Source organism: Apiospora marii (genome assembly GCF_038362585.1).
Source record: "Apiospora marii strain CBS 49790 chromosome Unknown utg000013l_segment0_segment0, whole genome shotgun sequence".
Lineage (NCBI taxonomy): Eukaryota > Fungi > Ascomycota > Sordariomycetes > Amphisphaeriales > Apiosporaceae > Apiospora > Apiospora marii.
In genome coordinates, this window is record NW_027117384.1 from 3178486 (window position 1) to 3198968 (window position 20483).

The following is a 20483-nucleotide window of genomic DNA, read 5'->3' on the forward strand; positions in this document are numbered from 1 at the left end:
ATTCACGGCTGATGCAATAGCGACCTTTCTTTTTGCCTTTTCTCTCCCTTTTGCTCTCCTGTTGAGTCCGACTGGCAATTCCAGAGCCTCGACTGAAACCATGCCTGCGGCGAGAATCCCTCAAAGCTGTGTCCCCAACATATTGCCTGCTCTTCAGAGTAAGGAGATGGAGGGCTGCGTCGCCCCAACACGGAGGAGTGTCGCGAACGATTGCATCGGGTCGTGACCTCAATCGAAACGGAGTCGGGGCGGCCGGTTGCCAATCGTAATCCGCTTCGGGGTGCTGAACAGCGACTCCCAGAGACATATTTCAAACAGCAGAGGCGATTCGGGGAAGAGAAGGAAGCCCGAGTCGGGCATCGGGCCAGAGGCCTGTGGGACGGCGGTCGCAAGGCCAACCAAAAGGGACGACGAGCGAAACGCTGTAATCGCATGCCTGTGATGCCTGTGGCGGCGGCGACATCGAGCACGGTGATTATACCATGATGGTATAGCTAAGTGTGACGCGACCTAGCAGCCGGTGTAGAGAGTTAGCAAGTGTGCATGAGCTCGGGGCGCAATGCGTCAGCGTAACCCCGCAGATCGCCAGTGTAGATGCTGGTACTCTTGTCGGGACAGCCGACAACCCGGGGAGATAGATAATTGTGGATGCGTCGCGACGCCGCTATGGTTGGTGTTGTATCGTATTATCATTTACTGCGCTCGCGGGGTGTTGGTCGGGAAGACACAGGGGCGGCCCAGGTAGCTGTTCGGCATAGAGACCGAGCCAAAGTACCATTACCGCGAGCCAAAATCAATCGATGAAACAATCACCAATGCTGCCGATGGTTTTGAAGTCAAACAGGCGCGCGAGGTAGCCCTGTCAGGCAGTTGATCAGTAGTAGCAAACATCCAGTTTCGTAAAGACGGGAAGACAGCCAGGCGGTCGTCGCACAAGCCCTCCCTCGTGACCACCGGTCCTTCGGTAATACAGGGCTGCATGTGTCTCGCATGCGCAATCCAAACCCAGCCTTGCGAGATGAATGGACACGCATCATCCCGCAGGACGGAGAGTATGGTTTGCACGCCCGCTACGAGGGGAGAGAGAGAGAGAGAAAAGGAGAAAATAGGACAGCGAAAGCAATCAAACACGTCGTCCATTTAGAAACAACCTCCAAACTCACATGCCCAACTAGCGACGTGACGGGCTTAGCTACAGATATAGTTTGCGCTCACGGGGACAAGGGGACATGCACGCACTAGCGAATGTTGACGAGCTGAACCGAGACCCCGACAACCTGATAGGACAGAAGACATAAGGTTAGGCGTCGATCATTGCTGGTATTAGTCTAGCTAATTGGTGCATTTCCGGGTATCAAATTAAGACAAGCAGTACTAATAAGGTGGTCGTGACAATCGTAAGAAGTAAGAGTTTAATCATTTCCCGCCTTTTCTTCTCTTCTTCAACTTCGGGAGAAGACGAAGAAGGTGGCGCTGCGCTGTTGTTGCTAGAGACGGCCTCCTACAGCACGCGCAACCGACTGCCGCCGCCCGCCGCCGACGACTCCTGGCGCGCGTTAAGCGTCTGGGGCGCGACGCTCTGGGGGTTGTGGAACATGTCCCGGGGATCCCACTTGGACTTGATCTGGCTGAGGGCGTCGAGGTTGGGCCCCCAGTACGACTGTTGCGCGTTGGCGAGCTGGGGGTCGACGTAGCCCGGGTACGTAGTCAGGGTCTGCGGGACGGTGCCCTGGATGGTGTCGATGAGGCCGTTCATGAAGTCCTTGGTCGTCTGGGTCAGGGTCGGGATGCCGATGCCGTAGCCCTGCGCGAACATGACCTTGTCGCGGTGCGAGTACGCCGTCGCGTTCATCGGCACGTCGCTGATGGCGCCGCCGGTCGCGTCGAAGATGAGGAACCAGATGAGCGTGCCGCGGTCCTGGTCGTCGAGGTACTTCATCATCTTGGTGATGCCGTCGCGCGACATGAGCTCGTCGCTCTTGAACGCCAGGCTGCGCGCCGTGAAGGCGCTGCGGATGTCCGACAGGTACAGGGCCGCGTCCTCGGCCTGCTGCGTCAGCACCGCCAGCCAGTCGTCGATGACGACCGAGATCTTGCCCTTGGGGATCTTGTCGGGGATGCCCGTCGCCTGGAACTCCTCCTCGGTGCCGTAGAAGGTGGCCGTGATGATGAGGCCGAGCTCGTGCATCACAATCTCGGTGCCGAACCGGCGGTCCAGTTCCGGGTCGCTGATCAGCTTCTGCCACTGCTCGAAGACGTCGACCATGTCTGCGTGTTTACCGAAAGTCAAAGAGAAGCTGTACTCGACCACACTACCGGGTTCGGGGTGCGTCTTCATGACGAATTCGGTAATGACGCCATAGCTTGCGCCGGCGCCCTTCAAAGCCTACACACCGAGAGTCAGTCTTGCCGGTGAAAACACGATATCGCATGGATGGGTGTTCTTACGAAGAACAAGTCGGAGTTTTCCTTTTCGCTGGCCCGCTGGATCTTGCCGTCGGCCGTCACCACCTCGACCTCCATCACGTGGTCGAGGCATGATCCCCACATGCGCGACGAGGGTCCTAAGCCACCCTGAGAGAAACAGTCAGTACACCGCACATGCGTGCATTAGGGCGGTTCGGTCAACTCACGATTGTTGCATGACCACCGATGCCTACGCCCGGGCACGTGCCATGAGCCATGGCCCTCTTGCCGTTCTTATGGAGCCGGTCGGTGACATCGCCCAGCTTCGTGCCGGCGCCGATGGTGGCCTGCCAGGTGTTGGTGTCCATAGAGAAGTGCTGCATGTTCTTGAGGTCGATGACGAGCTCGCCATCTTTGCCGCCGACGCCGAAGTTGCTGTTGGGCTTGTCAGCTTGGCCGTGTCAAAGGTAGGGGTAGGTAGGGCGTGGCGTATACGTACGCATAGGAATGCCCGCCCGACTTGGCTTGCACCTGGACGTTATTCGTGGCGGCGCATTTGATGAAGCCGGCCACATCTTCGGCCGTGTCTGGGCGGGCCACGGCGGCGGGATTCACGGGGATGTCGAGGTTGTAGCGGTTGACCCAGGCGATCTGATAGAGTGGGGTGTCGGGATACGCGACGCAGCTGCTCCGGCCATTGCAGACCTCGTTGAGGCAGGTGGCCAGCGGCGACGGCGAGCTAGATCCTTGGCCCATGGTGAGTGCTGGTGAGCGGATGTATGTTGCCGATCAATTCCTCCCAAGGCAAGTATGTGTTGCTTATTTTATTTCCAGAAGATGTCGTCGTGGTAACCTATCACAGATTATTCATAGGTCTCGTGTCGAGTTGTCGAAATCCAAAGTGGGTTGAACCTAGGAACGAGTGGATAAGGGTAGCGAAGGACCTTAGGCGTGAGCGAGAGAGAGGGAAACAATCGCCGACTTGGTCAAGATGGAAAGAGGCCAACTTAAGCAGCGTCACTGGGTCGCACGAAGTGTCATGGGAGGGAGACGATGGGGGAGCGGTTGCATTTAAACAGACTTTGTATCCCGGACGCACTTGCACCACCGGCCAGATACATACGGTGAGGAGGGCGCAGATGCTCCAATTACCCGTCATGGCTGGTGAGTCGGTGGGATGTGTATCCCCCTGCCTTGATTTTTTTTTATCCATTATTTACAGTATGACGGGTAAATTGCCGATCGACGTTGGACAAGGGACCCAGAATACCTCACGTTTGCCAGGTCCAGAGCCCGGGCGGTGCAGGCTGGCAGGGCCAGGAGAATGCTGGAGGTGACATCTACCCCGGTGTTTATTGCGATCGGTGGTCAGTGGCATCCTGGCACGCTGGCGACATGGTCCAATGCTGCCGGGTCGCTTGTCGCCTCTGCATTGCTGGACCAATCTCCAAGGCCGGCTTCGCGAATTTGGCTGTGGTTTGACGTCGCCACCGGCCTTAATTGGCTTGGTTATTCATGCCCCAGTCTGTCGCCAGCCAGTCAGGGCGCATGGGAGACAATGCATTGAGATGTTCACCTTGGGTGTGTTGCAGTTGCGATCGTTCCATCGGCATCGGAGGAGCCCTCTTGGAGATACGGCGGGTGGATGAACACAATGGGCAGACCCCATCCGGGCGCCTGCGAGCGAATCTTTGCAAAGCGTGCATGGCTTGTTAATCAGCGTCAAACACATGTTTGTCGTCTAATGCGAGTTAGGGGGTTCCACGATGCTGCTCCACGCTTGGCAGCTCGTCATCCCAGGTTGGGCGACTCTGGCGACGTAATTGGGAGAGCTGGGAAGCCGTGGAAGCTGGGGTTGACAGGCGTCGAAGGCCTTGTTTCGTGGTCGGCAGCCAGTCGCGTTGCGAGTTACACGAGCCGTTGCGCTATTCTGCAACGCCCAAACCGTCGTGGCGGAAGCTAGGCCAATCGTTGTCGCCGGACGCTCTTGCTGCCCCCTGTCGCCCAGTGGCATTCTTTTTGGAGATCCAGTTCGCAACCTACCGTAAAAGCCACCCCTCTGGTAATCTCGGGCCGTCTAAGACATCTCCATCACTCTATCTCAACTTTTCTCTTCCCGATCAGGGTTTAATTGCCACTTTATCTCACCTCTTATCTTCTACTTGTAATTTTGACTCTGATTGCCTGCGCCGAGAGGGCGTCCATGTTCGTCTTGATCGATGTCTGATAATTACGGATAGAACCCTATACAATTGATGCGCATGAACCCGGAACCTGGTTTTGGTGGCTGGTAGTGGGCTCGCAGACCACTAACCAAGCTCTGGTGCTGGGCGCTTCCGGAACCCCTGCCACAGGAGAAAAAAAGCCTACCACCGCGGTCGTGGAACATTGAAGGCTTCCGCCATTCTTCCGCTATATTTGTTGACTTCCCACCACATTTCCACTCAAGATTCTCAGCTCAGCGACCAGCACAATTGGTGCTGCAAAAGCCAGGCAAGCAAGGCGTCTCGAAAGTTGTCTAGTCCGGAGCTGAGGTCATTAGATCGCCGAGTCTACACGAGCTAGAACGTGTAGGTCGGAGACGTGGCAGCCTCTCCGGCTACCAGTTGTGCTGAGGCCTCAGCGCGCCCCGCGGTCCCTCGTGGTCCCGCTATGATTTCATCATCGTTCAGGTCGCCAAGTTCTGTTGCGCCCGAGTCAGATGGATACATTTGCCCGTTGCTTCTTTTCCCATCAAGAAAAGCCCAGGGCATCCAAGTCTACGCCATCGCTGAGTTGTCTCTCAAAGAGGCGATATAGGCTACTACATATAAGGAGGCTTGTGTCGCCGTGTGGCGCAAGGTCGGTCAGGCGCTAAGCGGTGAGTGCCAATGTAGTGGGTTCAGACCGGTCCCGAAACTGCTCAGTCAATGTGACTCGAATAGGATGAATTGGGTTCAATGGTAGGAAGATAATACATTCAATAGGGATAGGGGGCTCTTCAATTGACGTTGGCGTTCAGCTGAATACACATTTCGATCTCCCAGGGTCGACGCCGGTTCATTCTTGGGGGTGTTGGAAGCCACTGGCTATATACGTGAGTCTCATCTCCTTGACATTGGCCTAATACCAATTAATCAAGCCATTGCAGCCAGGTCCATGTCAATCACCTTAGATTCTCCGTCCATTGCCGTAGGATCGGCAACCTACCGGCACAGCGGCTCTGGGCATGAGGCTCTTCATTCCGCTTCGGCTTCGGCCTCGTGATCGTCAATGAAGCCGATTCTAAGCGCATCGTGGTTTGCCGTGACTTACGTAAATGCCGACGCACGCAGAGCACATGATGGACTATTAGCTACTTTTACAATGTCTCTTGGTGTCTTACGGAGGATGGATAGGTGATCTGCCAATATCTGCAAATAGTCATATGGATGACCCGAAATTCTTAGAGCTGGCTGCACGGGATGCGTTGCCTCAACCGCTTAAAGCGGTCCCGAACCTCCCGAGATGCTCCCAAGCTAACCAGCGAATGGAACGTGTGCCAGGCACAGAGCGTCTACATGTGTCTTCGGGGTTAGACGTTTTCGCAATACCAAAGTTGGTAGAGTTGGGCATGCGCGTAGGTAAGTCGATGTAGTGAAGGTTCAAGTAGAAAGGCCACGGGAGGTCGTCGGGCATTGGCAGATAGAACAGTGTAATATCGAGAAACATGATAAGGTGAAAACCAAAGATCAATTTGAAGTGCACGAGCTTCATATACATGTATATATGATGCGTATGTCGAGGAAGCTGCGTTTTTACCAACATTCCATCCAGCGAAGCTTTCTTGGGCGTTTATCCACCCACTCCAGCACGTATCGGCACATTCCAACCCGAAATGTTTGGTCCCATAAGAATGTTTCAACTTAGACAGATCAACTTTTTGGCAGTTTGCGCCAACCATCAGAGAGAACAAGCGCTTCAACCCTCTGCTTCCCGGTCCCCTACCCGGCTTTAACCCCGCATGACGATCCCCGTGGTCCAAAACCTGCGGGTGCTGACGGAGGAACACTGATAATGCACTGCTAGCAGCCGTAGGACCTACCGGCATCATCCCTTACCCCGCCAAAACATTGGGGTACCACCGACTACCCCACGCCCTAAACCACCACCTCCAGCAATACTCGTCACCAACACGATCCACTCTCAGTCACCACCCACGACACTTTGGGGCATGGCGCAGATCCGCAGCGCCCGCTACTGCACCGGCGACTCGTAGCTCCTGGACCGCTGCCCTATCACAGCCCGCGCCTGGCCGTCACGGTTCTTCTTTTCGCAGCGACATCGCGGCTGCGGGCGACGCAAGGGCGCGCGAGTGGGCGAGACATGACAGATTGTCACTAAATCCCGAGCCGCGGGGTAGCGCTGATGCTGTAGGAATGGCCTACTGCCACTACTGGGTCATACATTCCCCGGAATAACTCTGCTATCCCACTGGAGCTTATCGCTGCTGCGGCGGCGGCTACTGCCCCTACATGATGTGCACTGCTGCGGCCAGAACTGGGATAAAGATGCCGGGCTCGGCTCTTCCTCGTCGTCTCCCTTGGGCCATGCAGGTCCCCTCATGCTTGGCGGCTCACTTCGGGTCCTACTATTTGACAGACCTCTCCCTCTCCTATACATACTCCTACTTGTACATCTCCAACTCTATCACAATCTACCCGCCTTCCACCTCGGAGCTACTACAGATCTCGGGGACCACGACAGGACTTTCCATCATCCCTAAACCCCAAACCTAAAAGTAGTCGCCCGCACTCTTCCTTCCCCAAACCCTAACAATATGTATACGGCTTCATTTGCGTTTTTCGAAGCAATATGGGAGGCTGGCATAACGCATTGCTTCGTCAACCTGGGCTCGGACCATCCTAGTATCATCGAGGCCATGGTGAAGGGGCAAAATGAGAAGAAAGGCCAGTTTCCCCGGATTATCACATGTCCCAATGAGGTAGATGCACCCCCTTGTGAAACCCGACGTTGTGCCTGTACCCGTTCCCAGGTGACACTGACGTGTTTTTTGCTTTCCGCCTATTTCTAGATGGTAGCCATGTCCATGGCCGACGGTTACGCGCGTCTCACCGGGAAGCCGCAGGTGGTCATTGTGCATGTGGACGTCGGCACGCAGGGGCTGGGCGCCGCGGTGCACAACGCCAGCACCGGGCGGGCGCCCGTGCTGGTGTTCGCGGGCATGAGCCCGTTCACGCTCGAGGGCGAGATGCGCGGGTCCCGCACCGAGTACATCCACTGGATCCAGGACGTACCGGACCAGAAGCAGATCCTGGGCCAGTACTGCCGGTACGCGGCCGAGGTCAAGACGGGCCGCAACATCAAGCAGATGGTCAACCGCGCCCTCCAGTTCGCCACCAGCGACCCCCAGGGCCCGGTCTACCTCGTCGGCGCCCGCGAGGTCATGGAGGAGGACATCGAGCCCTACCACCTCGAGCAGGGCGTCTGGGACCGCGTCGAGCTCGGCGGGCTCCCCCAGCGCGCCGTCGCCCAGATCGCCGAGGCGCTCGCCGCGGCCAAGAAGCCCCTCCTCATCACGGGCTACTCGGGCCGGAACCACCAGGTCCCCGCCGCGCTCGTGGAGCTGGCCAACACGGTCAAGGGGCTGCGGGTGCTCGACACGGGCGGCAGCGACATGTGCTTCCCCGCCACGCACCCGGCCTGGCTGGGCCTGCGCTTCGGCGTCGGCGCCGAGATCCGCGAGGCCGACGTCATCGTCATCTTGGACTGCGACGTGCCCTGGATCCCAACGCAGAACAAGCCGGCCGCCGACGCCAAGGTGTTCCACATCGACGTCGACCCGCTCAAGCAGATGATGCCGCTCTTCTACGTGCCGGCGCAGCACCGGTACCGCGCCGACGCCTTGACCTCGGTCGAGCAGGTGACGGCGCACCTGAAGACCGCCTTCGGCAGCCAGCTTAACAGCGAGTCGGCCACCCAGGCCTGGGACGCCCTGGTCGCGGCGCACGCCCAGAAGCTCGACGACATCGCGGCGCGGACGAAGCCGGCGGCGGACGGGCAGTTCGGGACGGGCTACCTTTGCAAGACGCTCAAGGGCCTGGTGCCGCGCGACACCATCTGGGCCATCGAGGCCGTCACCAACACGGCCTTCGTGCACGACAACCTGCAGCCCGAGCTGCCCGGGTCCTGGATCAACTGCGGCGGCGGCGGGCTCGGCTGGTCGGGCGGCGGCGCGCTGGGGATCAAGCTGGCGAGCGACGCGCTGGCCGGCGGGCAAGGGAAGGGGCAGTTCGTGGTGCAGGTCGTGGGCGACGGGACGTTCCTCTTCAGCGTGCCCGGGAGCGTTTACTGGATCTCGCGGCGGTATGGGATTCCGGTTTTGACGATTGTGTTGAACAACAAAGGTATGTTTTCCTTACCCTTTCTTTCATTTTCTCGTCACTCTTCGAGCTATGATATGCTATGCTCTCCCAATCAGATGGAAAGTCCTTTCACGTAAGAAAGACGAATGCTGACTCGAACCTCTTGGCCACAGGCTGGAACGCGCCCCGAAAGTCGCTGCAGCTGGTGCACCCCGAGGGCCTGGGCTCCAAGGCCACCAACGAGGAGATTAACATCTCGTTCGATCCCGTGCCGGACTTCTCGGGCATCGCCAAGGCGGCGGCGGGCGGGGAGCTGTTCGCGGCCAAGGTCGAGAAGGCGGACGAGCTCGAGGGGGTGCTGCAGCAGGCCATTGCGGCGGTCAAGGGCGGGCAGAGCGCGGTGCTGGATTGTAAGGTGGTTTCGGGGTGCTGAGCTGGGGGTTCACCTTGAGTGCGCGTACAGATGCTGGGCAAGGGTTGGATGCCTACCTAGGTAAGCATCGTACGTACTGGGCTACTATATCGCTACCTATATTATATTAAAGACTTTGAGTTCGCGGTGGAGTAGCATGATTGCTTACGTGACGCAACGCGGCGATGCTTGTTCATTGAGGTCGTATATGTACGCAATAACCTAAAGAATGCCAACACTCATTACACTACGATGTTAAGCTTGCTTTGGTAATTTTTAGCTAAAGTGCTATGGGAATGGGTTGCTCAATTGCTTGTGTCGCGTCTAGATCGACATTTGATGATGGCAGCCATCGCCATGGCATCAGAGAAAGGTAACCCACGATACCCACGGTGTGCCAGGTAAGAGGTATTTACAAGGTATTGACGTCTTCTCTGTCCCTTTCCAAAGGGTTTGTGGCTCATAGTTTGATCACTTTATTCGTCTCTATGTGGGTGAGGCAAACTATGCAATTATATACACCTGCCCAGAAGATTGCTGGTATATATATTACTGTAAAAGTGGTTTTGTTCATCAGTCGGAAGACATCAAAGCAATTCGCACTAGTGGTTTAGTGGTAAAATCCATCGTTGCCATCGATGGGCCCCGCGTTCGATTCGCGGCTAGTGCAATTTCATTTGAACCCAAGTTCGCTTTTTGCAGTTTCGTGGGACGAAATGTTGCGATGCAGGATCGAAGGCTGTATATCTACAGCCTTAATTTTTATATTTGCTCTCATCGGGTCGGATGGATGATGAATGCGTCAAGTATCAAGTTCTGTTTCACAATGGTAGGCACGATGTTGGAGAAGGAATGCATTAGCTCAGGTCCTATCTCAAACCCCGGAATTAGATGCCAGCCAGGGAATGCTGCTGGCCCAACTCGATCTTTTGCTGAGCGGTCTCACCCTCCATGCAATCCCGATATGTCCTCTAGTTTCTTGACTTGGGCCAGCCAAGAAAATGAACATGTCCTGGGCTGTCAGATACCGAATTGGGCGGCTGTTGTGGATATTAGGCCTGTCACGAGGCCTTCAAATCTGCAGGCGCTTGTCCGTATTGACCTCGCTAGAGGGAAGGGGACCCTGAAGGTTGAGGGCCGCCGGCCAGGGACCCCGAGATTGGGGCTTGCCTTTTTCCCATCTTGCTCCAGAGTATTTTTCTCAATGTTCTTTTTTCTGGGGAAGACTGCGCCTGGCCCCGCTCTGCATCTCGAGATTGGGAGTCGAAAGAGACTCGAACGTTTTCTCATAGGTGGATCTTTTCCTATCCAGCAAATGCAGTGTTGCTTTCCAAGGTGCCTCAACTTCCAACTACCCGGCAGGCACTCAGTTACTCCCAAGGCAGCAAGTCAGATAGCTACAAGCCCGCAGGTGACCGAGGGGGCCTAGATCACTGGTGTTGATGGCGGGGTAGGTAAAGTACGCTGCCGATCCCACGCAAGTGCCTGATCTAAGCGATCCGAAGAATTGAGGAAAGGCGCCCGGGACGCTTCTCCCGCCTTGTTATTAGCCAGCGGGCATTGGCCATGTGTTTTAGAGGTTGGGTGCCAAGGTGCCTGCTGCACGCGCGCACGCATCCCACCCACCAACTAAATCCACCCACTACCCGTTCAGCGTCCAGCGCCTGTCGCCCGCCCACCTTTCCTTCCGTTCAGGCGACCCGACGCGAGGAAAATGGCACGATAACTGACAGCCATATGCATGGCCATCTCCATCCATCCAGATACATATAACGATGCCTATAGCGACCTGGATTACCTGGTTCTCGATCAATTCCTGATCTCGTTTTCACAGGCGGAAATTGATCAAACCATGACTCGGCCCCATCTCTTCGCGTCTGGTCCTGGTCTTGTCCTGGTCTTGTCCTCCTCCAGTCCTACCCCTCACTTTGAGATGAAAGCAACCCGACCCGCCTCCAGCTCAACCCACGCATGCTCCTGAACATCCCACATTCGCACCACCTGCACCACCCCAGCAGCCCAGGGCACCAAGAAAGTAGGGAGGCCAAGACAGCAGACGGCGGCGAAACAAACGTAACGGAAACCTGCGCTTTCTGATCGATCGCTCTCGTGATACGCACAAGCTGCGCAAACCGCGACTTACCACGCGACACGTATTTTAGGCGCCATTCCTCCTTTCTTGTTGCTGTTGCTTTCTGCGCACTCCCTCTCACTCCTCTATCCCGCCCACTCTACTCGCACTACCTTGTTACCTCATTGTATGTCCGCGTAGCGTGTGTGAGTGTTGGTGTTTGTGTGCAACTTCGGACGACGCGACGTGGGAGTGAAATCATGTGCTTTGTTCTACATGATCTTGATATGAGGCTCGTCGCGCACCCCAAACCTCAGTCGGTACGGTAGCCCACTTCGCTGCATCGACGACGAAATCGAGACCCCAAACCCTGCCCACTTTACTGGACCCTAGATTCTGCGCCAACTTCGACTTTTTTTTCCCTATCTTTCGCCCCCCGACCCCGGCCAAAATTTGAAACGAAGTATTTATGGAAGGCCGGCATTGTAACAGGAGCCAACACTCGAGCCGACTCTAGCAAGAAGCAAGCGATTCGTCCCGATAAACGAGTCCCATCTGCCGGTAAAAGGCAGTGTGGTGAACAAGAACTTCACGAACACGACTTGCACCTAATATAAGCCGCCATGTCCAACGATGATGCGTCCGGAGATGCTCTGGGCCCCTCCGAAGACCCTCCCAAGCAACCGACCCCGACATCCCCTCCGCCGGCGCCCATACCCTCCGCAGACCCGCGACTGATTGGACAGGCGCGCACGCCGCCACCCCTCCACCATGCGCCCAGCATCTCGTCGCAAGACCTCTTCAAGCTCAGCCCCATCGCCGCCCTCAAGCTACTGTCGGGCGGCATCGAGGCATTGGTGCGCGTGACCGGCGACATACCCCCGACACCGCCCCCGACGAGTCCCACGATCCCCCACATGCGCGGATTCGCAAAGGAGAAGGCCGACATCGTGCGCGTGCACTCCGAGAGGAGCTTGCTGCGATTACAACAACAAGCCCAGGCGCAAGACCAAGCCAACGCTGCTGCGGCTGCCCAAGCTTCCTCGCCCTTCTTCCCGCCGCAAGCACCCATCGACGGTGTCAAGCTGCGACACACTCCCACTTCACCCCCGCCGCCGCCGGCAACGCCCGAGCCCTACGTCGTAATCGGCGCCAACTCGCAGCCGCTGAACCTGCAGCATAGCGCAATTACGCGCAAATTCTACAGCAAGGCGCCGCCGCCCATCAGCATCGAGGACTACCTGCTGCGAATGCACCGTTTCTGCCCCATGAGCACGGCCGTCTACCTCGCAACGTCCCTCTACATATTCAGGTTGGCGGTCGAAGAGCGCGTCATCCCCGTCACGCGGCGCAACTGTCACCGCCTGCTGCTGGCCGGCCTGCGCGTCGCCATGAAGGCCCTAGAGGACCTGTCGTACCCGCACAAAAAGGTCGCCCGCGTCGGCGGCGTGAGCGAGGCCGAGCTCGCGCGACTCGAGATCAGTTTCTGTTTCCTGGCCGGGTTCGAGCTAGTCGTGAGCGAAGAGACGCTGCGGCGCCACTGGGAGGAGCTCCGCGACGGGCAGGCGATGAGCAGCAATAACAATGGCGCAGCATGCGGTGGGGGTGGTATGGCGGAGATTGGCCGCGTGCCGGTTCTGAAGCTGGAGCATCGGCGGAGAGAGGTTCAGGTCGACAGCACGGCGGCGTGAGCAGGTTGTTATACTTGTACCGCTACGAGTACTATGACTCAGGCTGAAGGAGGCCTCGAGTATCCACGGGGCGAACGTGGAGACACTACCCGATTTGCTGGCCATGGGACCCAGCCGAATCATATGTTCAGCCACTCACAACACAGCACCATGCAAACCGCACACGGTTTCGGTGGAAGACATGGTGGGGGTGATGATGGCGAGGGACATCACCATTAATGATGAGGATTACTGGGGACAGCGGGTCATGAAAGGCATGTTTTCATTTGCGTAACGAGCATTGGGAGGATCTAGCGTCATTGTTCTGTTATTCACGTGGTACGAATGGATGAGGCCAAGGCATGTTATTGATCAGTATTACCTGTTCCGTCCCGCCCCTCCGTCCTTGGGGTATTGAGGAGAAGGGCAAGCAACCTATGGTCGCCTAGCTGTGTCTGAGTTACAGGAAAGAAGGGGAATGTGAGAGAATGGAACGAAAATCAGGGGTTGAGGCGTAATTGTACGCACGCACGCATGCATGGAAGGCACTTGTTGGGCGAACTGGATAGTCAGAAGTTGACAGCATAGCAGGAGGGGTATGGGATGGGGATACGTCTACTTTTTGTCCTTTTCTTTCGCGTACACATGATACCCGTTCACACATATTTTTCCGGTAGTATTCAATCCTTTTCATGGGTTTCCGTCCTCCTTATTCGCCTACGTCTTGGTTTCCTTGGTTGATCTTCAGCCGGCCTTCTACTTTGGGGATTTCCGGGGGTGCGCAGGGTTTAACAGGTGGCAGAGCACATCTATCTACATTTGGGGATGATGAATTGGAATTGACCTAATGAGCATATGTGAGGTTACCTAGAGCCTAGTTATCTCTGACTACACGGTAGCCCATTTTGGGAACCTCTTTGGAAGTTGTATCTTGCTCATTGCCAATCCAAATAAACATGATCCAAGCTCCCCCCTAAGCCAGAAGCGAACGTCAGCTTTTCCCCTGATTCGTCCTCTTCTCGAGGCTATTCAATAGCAAACGCGCTTTGCCATCTTGCCGATGCTATTGCATAACGGTAGTTCGCCCGTCTCTTCTTCTGCTATTTATCGACTCTCGGCATCAAATTTTACTCTTCTTGGAGTAATCATTATGGCTCATAAAGGAATGATAAGAACTTCCAGAATGAGTAGTTACTCCCTCACTTATGACATATTAGGATAATATGAATTAAACATTAGAACAGTAGGGAATGAACACCGGAAGTCCCTTATTAGGTCTGATTCTCATGAGGTATCATTCAGGCGTATTTCTATCGATATGTTATGTCGGACCTGGCCATTCTCGTATGCGATTAGTTGAGTTATAAACCTTAAAGCCAGGAGACTACCTATGACTCCTATTCCGGCTGTCGGAGAGGATCTCCTTTATGTCTGTATGTATTTAATTGACCTGCTTTCTTTGGCAAACATACCAACGGCGGTGTAAACTCCTGCAGGTGGGAATCACATAGTTCTCTGCATTCTACATTCCTCTTGCCTCTTCATTTTATCAAGGTAAGAAACAGCGTCGCTGGCCTGTAGCGATACAAGTCAAAACCAACTGACAAGGTCTAGATGGCACAAGAACCAAAGCACTCTCTTCAGCAAGAGGCTCCCAGTGAGTGCAGCGACTCGTCTCCCACGATGCCTCCAGAGTTCCCGCAGTTCTCCCGCTTCCCGCCTTAAATCCAGATCATGGTATGGAAGCAGTTCATCCAGATTGAGGCGGCCAACCGGTTAGTACTTTACCATGAATACACGGGTCTGGATGAGGAAGAAGCCCATCGCCGCGATCTTGCCAAAATTCCGTATCCCCTGACACTGCGAGTGATGCCCTCCAAGTGGCTGGTGAGCCCCCTCCTCTCCGTCGACAGCCAGGCCCGCGCCGTGGCGCTTGAGCAGTACACCACCCGCCTCGACATATTCGACCTGCCGCGTGCGCCCTTTACTTATCGTGCTACCGTTCCCTGCCCGCCTTACCGTGATTACAGAGTTACGTATTATGTGGAAGTCGCGGAGCGGAACGCGTACGAAGAGGCTGTCAAGGAGCGAGAGGCGCGGGAGGACACGTGGATCCGGCCGTGCGAGGCGGCCGAGATGTGGCAGACACGGGCGATACCCCGGTGGCGATGGACGTATCCGGAGGAGCCTGGGTGGGTCGATCGCAGGACCGTGTGCGTGGATGTCGACGAGTACGTCATATGGCAGGCCCACAAAATCATGATGTACGAGCCCGCCGACGTGAAGGCCTATCGCGGCTGCGTCTATCTGAACCTGGCGACGGACCGCTTCGCCGGAACGTTGCCATGGGCGCCTGCCTCCGGTCACTGGTACGGCAGTTCGTTCGAGCGCCACGACGGCCTGCGGGGACCGAGGCGCACCTACGGCCTGCGGGCCCTGTCGGACGCCCTGACCGACTTCCAGTACCACGAAACCCCCTTTCACCTGCGCGAGGTCTTGGACCGCCGCCGCCCCGCGCCGCTTCGGTTCGCCTCGGCGGGCCTACCCGACGAGGTCCTGGGCCAGATCCGCCACCTGGCCTTTGCCGAGCACGAGCTCGCCCGGATCCCGCAAGAACCGCCCGTGTTGCCCCCGTGCCCGGTGTTCGGCGCCTGGCTGCTGGGCGAGTGCTGCCCCCAGGCCCTGACGCCGGAGAACGACTGCCTCTGGACCTACGACGTGACCGAGGAGATGTTCCGGAGCTTCTTCGACGACCTCGAGGACAAGGGCGCCGAGCACCTGGCGCTGCGGAAGACTAAGATGCGCAAGATTGAGATCGAGGACGACTTGCCGGACCTGGACGATCAGGGGAACCCTATTCTCCCTATCGAGGTGTATGTCGCTCTCGCGGTGGACGAGTAGCCGGCCCTGAGGGGTGGTGTTATTGGCACTTGAGAATCGCGCCATAGTTGTGAAATCCAATAAGAAACCTTCATTGGATACATGTGATTTCCCAATGACCCGCGCTCTCTCGTGTTTGCTATTTGGTTTGACGGACATCAACTTTGCCTATTGCCGCTTGTGTTGATGATACGACGTTGTGACTGTATTATGCTTATGAGTCAAGATCTTTTTGATCTTGCAGAGAACCGTTAATGATGTAGATCTGGCCAGCCTGCAACGTTTGATCATACCAGTCAGCTCCAGCAATGTGTGAGTAGACGGTCTGGTTACTTCCAAACCTGCTGCTTATCCTGGTGGCTATCGTGTTTATCCAAAAGTTAAAAAGGAGTAACTTTCGTCCCATCTGTGGATCAATCTGTCAATATTTTCCCAGATTCTAATTCAGCCCTGGTCACTAATATTGAGAATATTTCGAGGTTCCTAAAGCTCTCCACTTATATGTACTCCTTGTGGATTAATTTGCTCTTTATAAGTATCGTTCCCATGAAACCACCGTCGAGTTCAGGGGTAGACTTCTCTATGATACCTTGTTTTTGAGTTTATGATTTTTGGGGTAACCTACTCTGTGTGAGTCTTTTATTTCTGCCGAGAACCCTTGGTATGAATCGAAAAAAAAAAGATAGGAAAAAAAGAAGATTAATATCATTGCGGAGAGCACACAGAGATAGACAGGACATCTAGCTATTTCCTTCGAGGCCGTCATCCTTTTCGCGTCAATCCGCCATGGCCGAAACGCCCTTCTTCCCCCAATTCCCCCGCCTCCCTCCCGAGCTCCGAGACATGGTCTGGAAGGAGTTCGCCCGCGCCGAGGCGGCCAGCCGCATCGTCGTCGTGCACAACAGCGTCAAGTTCGACCCGCTCAACAACACGCCGCGCTTGAACCTCTACCTCATGCCGCTGAAGCGGCTCGTCAGCCCCCTGCTCTCGGTAAGCGCGCAATCCCGCCAGGCGGCGCTGCGGCATTACCGCACGCCCGTCAACCTGTACGAGCTCGGCTCGCCCGTGCCCTGGAGCCTCCCCGACGAGCCCAACAGGGCCGACTACGAACGGACTGCCTGGCCCCCGCTGTACAGGCATCCCCGCACGGCGGCGTGGGCTCCCGAGGGAGACTGGGCCAGATACCTCGAGTACCTCGTCTGCTGCCGCTCCGAGGACCAGATCAACACGGGCCGCAAGGCCGCCATCGAGCTGCTGGCGGAGACGACGGGGTCCTCGCGATACCCCCACCGCGGCCGCGTCCACCTCGACCTCGAAACGGACCGGTTCCTCTTCTACGACCGCTGGCGGTACCACCCCCGGGGCCGGCCGGAGGCGTACGGGCTCCGGGCCCTGGCGGACGCGATGCTGGACTACAAGTACCACTGGGCCCCGTTCAACCTCGAGAAGATCCTGGCACGGCGCCCGCCCATCTTGCGGAACGCGTCGGCGGCGCTGCTACCGGAGATGATGGCGCGGATTCGCAACGTGGTGTTTGAGGCTCCCTCCGACCGCTCCTCCGACAGAGCAAGCCGACACGGTCCGACAACAGCAGCGGGAGCAACAGCACCAGGTGGAGTCAGCAGCGGTGTCTCGTCGACCAAGATATTCCACACGTGGGGCCCGAGGTTGCTGCCCCGCGCCTTTTCGCCCGAGGGCTCGATCGGGGGGTACGTGACCACGCCCGAGATGAGCCGCTGCTTCTACGACGACATCGAGGACAAGGGGCCCGACCACCTCCGCATCGCCAAGGTCAAGCTGGTCCGCGGTCCCGACGACGCCGAGGATGAGATGGGGTGGCTGGACTGGGGCACGGATGAGGGGTATGACAGTAACGAAGAGGATGAGGTGGATTTCGACATGATCTTCGACTAGTTGCGGGCGGAAGGACGGGTGTACATATCTCCTTGCTTTCGCGTTTCTACACCTTAAGCCACCATATTCTTACTATATGTCCAATGCCTTGGGGTCTCTTTTTTTAGTGGCTGACCATGGTAGTCGATGCTTAATTTCCATATCAGTTGTCTTCACATCTTACTTGTTTTAATAATACCAGACCTAGGCTGCACCGTCATCTAGAGCCGGGAGGAGTCGAAATGAGTGCCCCAAGCAAGATCCAAACGCTTGTAAGCACTGCCGTGACCCCTGGGACCAACCAACACCGAGTACGAGCATCGAGTCGTAGCCTGTACGGTCGGGCGATTACGGTACAAACATGTTGTTGTAGCTGGCGTGAGGAAGTTGTGCTGGAATGGTGGTGCTTGCGCAGGCGTTGGGGATAGCACGGAAGCCTGGATCGATCTCAGATTTATGATACAGGTACCTAATAAGCAGGTTTTCATACGGCCTATAGCTTGAGGTTTACTTACTTATCATGAGGCACTACCCCTCTGCTCCCAATAAGCGATGACCAACCCACTAGCACGACATTGAATGCAAGCAACAGAATCGCCTTGAAAGCTGCTGTATTGATACCTGCCTACTTTCTTGATTGACCTGCTTTGCTTTCTCTCTTACCTCTGTTCTTCCGAATTCACCTTTTATTTTCTTCTTGGCCTTTTTTGTTTTCGCCCCAACCACTCTTCCGCAATCATTCCCCGTCTCAATCACCGTCTCAATCACCATCAATTGCGAACGGTCATAAACTGCGACCTCACACAGGAAATCTTACCTGCAACCTACACCCAACCCCAAGCACGATTTCGTCTCAAGCAGCTGCTGCCTCTTCTATCCAGACGACTTCTATCGCCACAATGTCGACAATTGCGAAACACACGGTTGAAAGCACCAGCCCACAGCACGACACCACGACCTTTCACCAGTATCAGCGCCTGCCAGACGAGCTGAAAGTGATGATCTGGAGATGTTTCGCCGAGGCCGAGATGGCCCGCAGGATGGTCATCGTCTACGTATCTCCGGGCGATGAAGAAGACGAAGATAACGCAGAGCACTCCGTGTTGGACTTGAAGATCCTGCCGCTCAAGCGCTTGATCAGCCCCCTGCTCAAGGTTAACTACATGACACGAGAGGTGGCCCTCCGGCACTACGCAACCCGCATCGACATCTACGAGCGGGAATCCCCCTACCCAGGCATCAGCCACCCCATGTGGGAGAAGACGTTCGAGGATCTTGAGGGGACCCCGCGGCAACCGGCCAGGTACGGCTTCCCCGACGTCGCTGCGTGGGATGATCGAGGCGGTTGGTGTCAGGGTCTGGAAGAGGACGTGGCACTCGTGGCGGATGATAATCTTGCCAGCGACATAGACGACATGCAGAGGCAGCCGCAGCACCGAGGCTGTGTATACCTGAACCTGTCGACCGCCAGGTTCTACCCCTTCGAGCAATGGTACCAGAAGAACTACTATGGACTTCGGGAATTAACGGCAAGTGACTTTCAGTTGTTCAATCATGTCTTCCCGTTTCATTGGCTATGGAGCAAGATACTAACGACGAGGATTTCGTAGGAGGCCTTGACGGACTTCAAATACAACGCCATCCCGTTTGACCTGGAGTCGATCCTGGACCACCGCCCCCCTGCACTTCGAAACGCCTCCTCACCGCTCTCAACCGAGGTTCGCGCGGGCATACGCCAAGTGGTTTTCCCATGCTACGCCCCGGCGCCCGCAGCCGACGCGGAGGACTGGCGCCTGTATGAAGACCCCGTTCCCGAAACCACACCGGGCACGCTGGTACACGCCATGGACGTCTTTGACTCCCAGTCGTGGATGAGAACGCTGCCGGGCGCGTTCGCGGACTTGGGATCTTCCGACGAAGATGATGGCGCTTCGGACGATGACGCTTCGGACGATGACGCTTCGGACAATAACGAACCTTCAGACAATGGTTCTTCGGACCACGGCTCCTCAGATGATAGTACTCCAGACGACAGGCCTCCCGACAGTGGCTCTTCCAGTAACATCTCTTCTACCACAGTGTCTACCTCCACTACTGGCCTCCCTCACGATGGAATTACATGGGGTTTCCTTGCCACCGACGAGTTGTACCGCACATTCTTCGACGACATCGAGGAAAAGGGCCCAGAGCACTTGCTACTCCAGAGAGCCAGACAGCGAAAGACTGGCTCGGAGGGAGACGAGTGGGATCTCGTGTGGGCATGAGCTTGGGAAGGGAGGCAGTCGTGATCATTTACTCGCCATGGAACAGATCCCTCCTTGGCTACAGACACATCGGCGGCGATCACGGATTCAATTCCCTCCGGTTTACCATATCATCGACTATTGTTTCGGAGTACCATTAGTGTCCTTAGAGCCACAGGACTGCAGGAATGCTGCGTGCGTATATAATGGGAATGCATTGCGAAATCAGACACATCATGATGCCCAGGAGTGTCTGTGTATAAGTAGCTCAACATAGTAATGTGTCATCAAGACGTATGACCCCAATTTAGATCCGAATCATTGGAATAATTGTCCCACTAGTCCACTCGAATCAATTGTAATTGAACCTTTGTTTTCAAGTACGTGCTGAAGACGTGAGGAATAAGTCTGAGCTTAGGACAGTGCCTTGAATCGAATAATAGCAGCTTGAACACGATTATTCATTGGCCATACACATTGTATTCAATGGTCGCCGACAGGAGGAAATCCTATATAAACAGCACCTCCCCTCACATAGCTATCTAGCTCGGCGATTCCTCTCAC

At 56.0% G+C, this 20483-nt stretch overlaps 6 protein-coding genes across 6 annotated transcripts; 4 read left to right on the forward strand and 2 right to left on the reverse strand.

Annotated features, from left to right (window-relative positions):
- Positions 1-1501: 1501 nt before the first annotated feature.
- Positions 1502-3162, reverse strand: PG985_016107 (FAD-linked oxidoreductase YvdP 2; the record flags this gene model as incomplete). The annotated part of the gene is made up of 4 exons (XM_066835873.1): positions 1502-2386; positions 2449-2574; positions 2634-2841; positions 2906-3162. The coding sequence occupies 4 exons, from the start codon at positions 3160-3162 to the stop codon at positions 1502-1504; spliced, it is 1476 nt and encodes a 491-aa protein (XP_066677076.1).
- A 4297-nt stretch (positions 3163-7459) lies between these two features.
- PG985_016108 (thiamine pyrophosphate binding protein) lies at positions 7460-9183 on the forward strand (the record flags this gene model as incomplete). Its single annotated transcript, XM_066835874.1, has 2 exons — positions 7460-8792; positions 8867-9183. The coding sequence occupies 2 exons, from the start codon at positions 7460-7462 to the stop codon at positions 9181-9183; spliced, it is 1650 nt and encodes a 549-aa protein (XP_066677077.1).
- A 2673-nt stretch (positions 9184-11856) lies between these two features.
- PG985_016109 (uncharacterized protein) lies at positions 11857-12924 on the forward strand (the record flags this gene model as incomplete). The annotated part of the gene is made up of 1 exon (XM_066835875.1): positions 11857-12924. The coding sequence occupies one exon, from the start codon at positions 11857-11859 to the stop codon at positions 12922-12924; it is 1068 nt and encodes a 355-aa protein (XP_066677078.1).
- Positions 12925-15444: 2520 nt separating this feature from the next.
- On the reverse strand, positions 15445-15849 carry PG985_016110 (uncharacterized protein; the record flags this gene model as incomplete). The annotated part of the gene is made up of 1 exon (XM_066835876.1): positions 15445-15849. One exon carries the CDS (start codon positions 15847-15849, stop codon positions 15445-15447), a length of 405 nt encoding a protein of 134 aa, XP_066677079.1.
- Positions 15850-16569: 720 nt separating this feature from the next.
- PG985_016111 (uncharacterized protein) lies at positions 16570-17697 on the forward strand (the record flags this gene model as incomplete). The annotated part of the gene is made up of 1 exon (XM_066835877.1): positions 16570-17697. The coding sequence occupies one exon, from the start codon at positions 16570-16572 to the stop codon at positions 17695-17697; it is 1128 nt and encodes a 375-aa protein (XP_066677080.1).
- Positions 17698-18575: 878 nt separating this feature from the next.
- Positions 18576-19940, forward strand: PG985_016112 (uncharacterized protein; the record flags this gene model as incomplete). The annotated part of the gene is made up of 2 exons (XM_066835878.1): positions 18576-19232; positions 19287-19940. 2 exons carry the CDS (start codon positions 18576-18578, stop codon positions 19938-19940), a joined length of 1311 nt encoding a protein of 436 aa, XP_066677081.1.
- Positions 19941-20483: the final 543 nt, after the last annotated feature.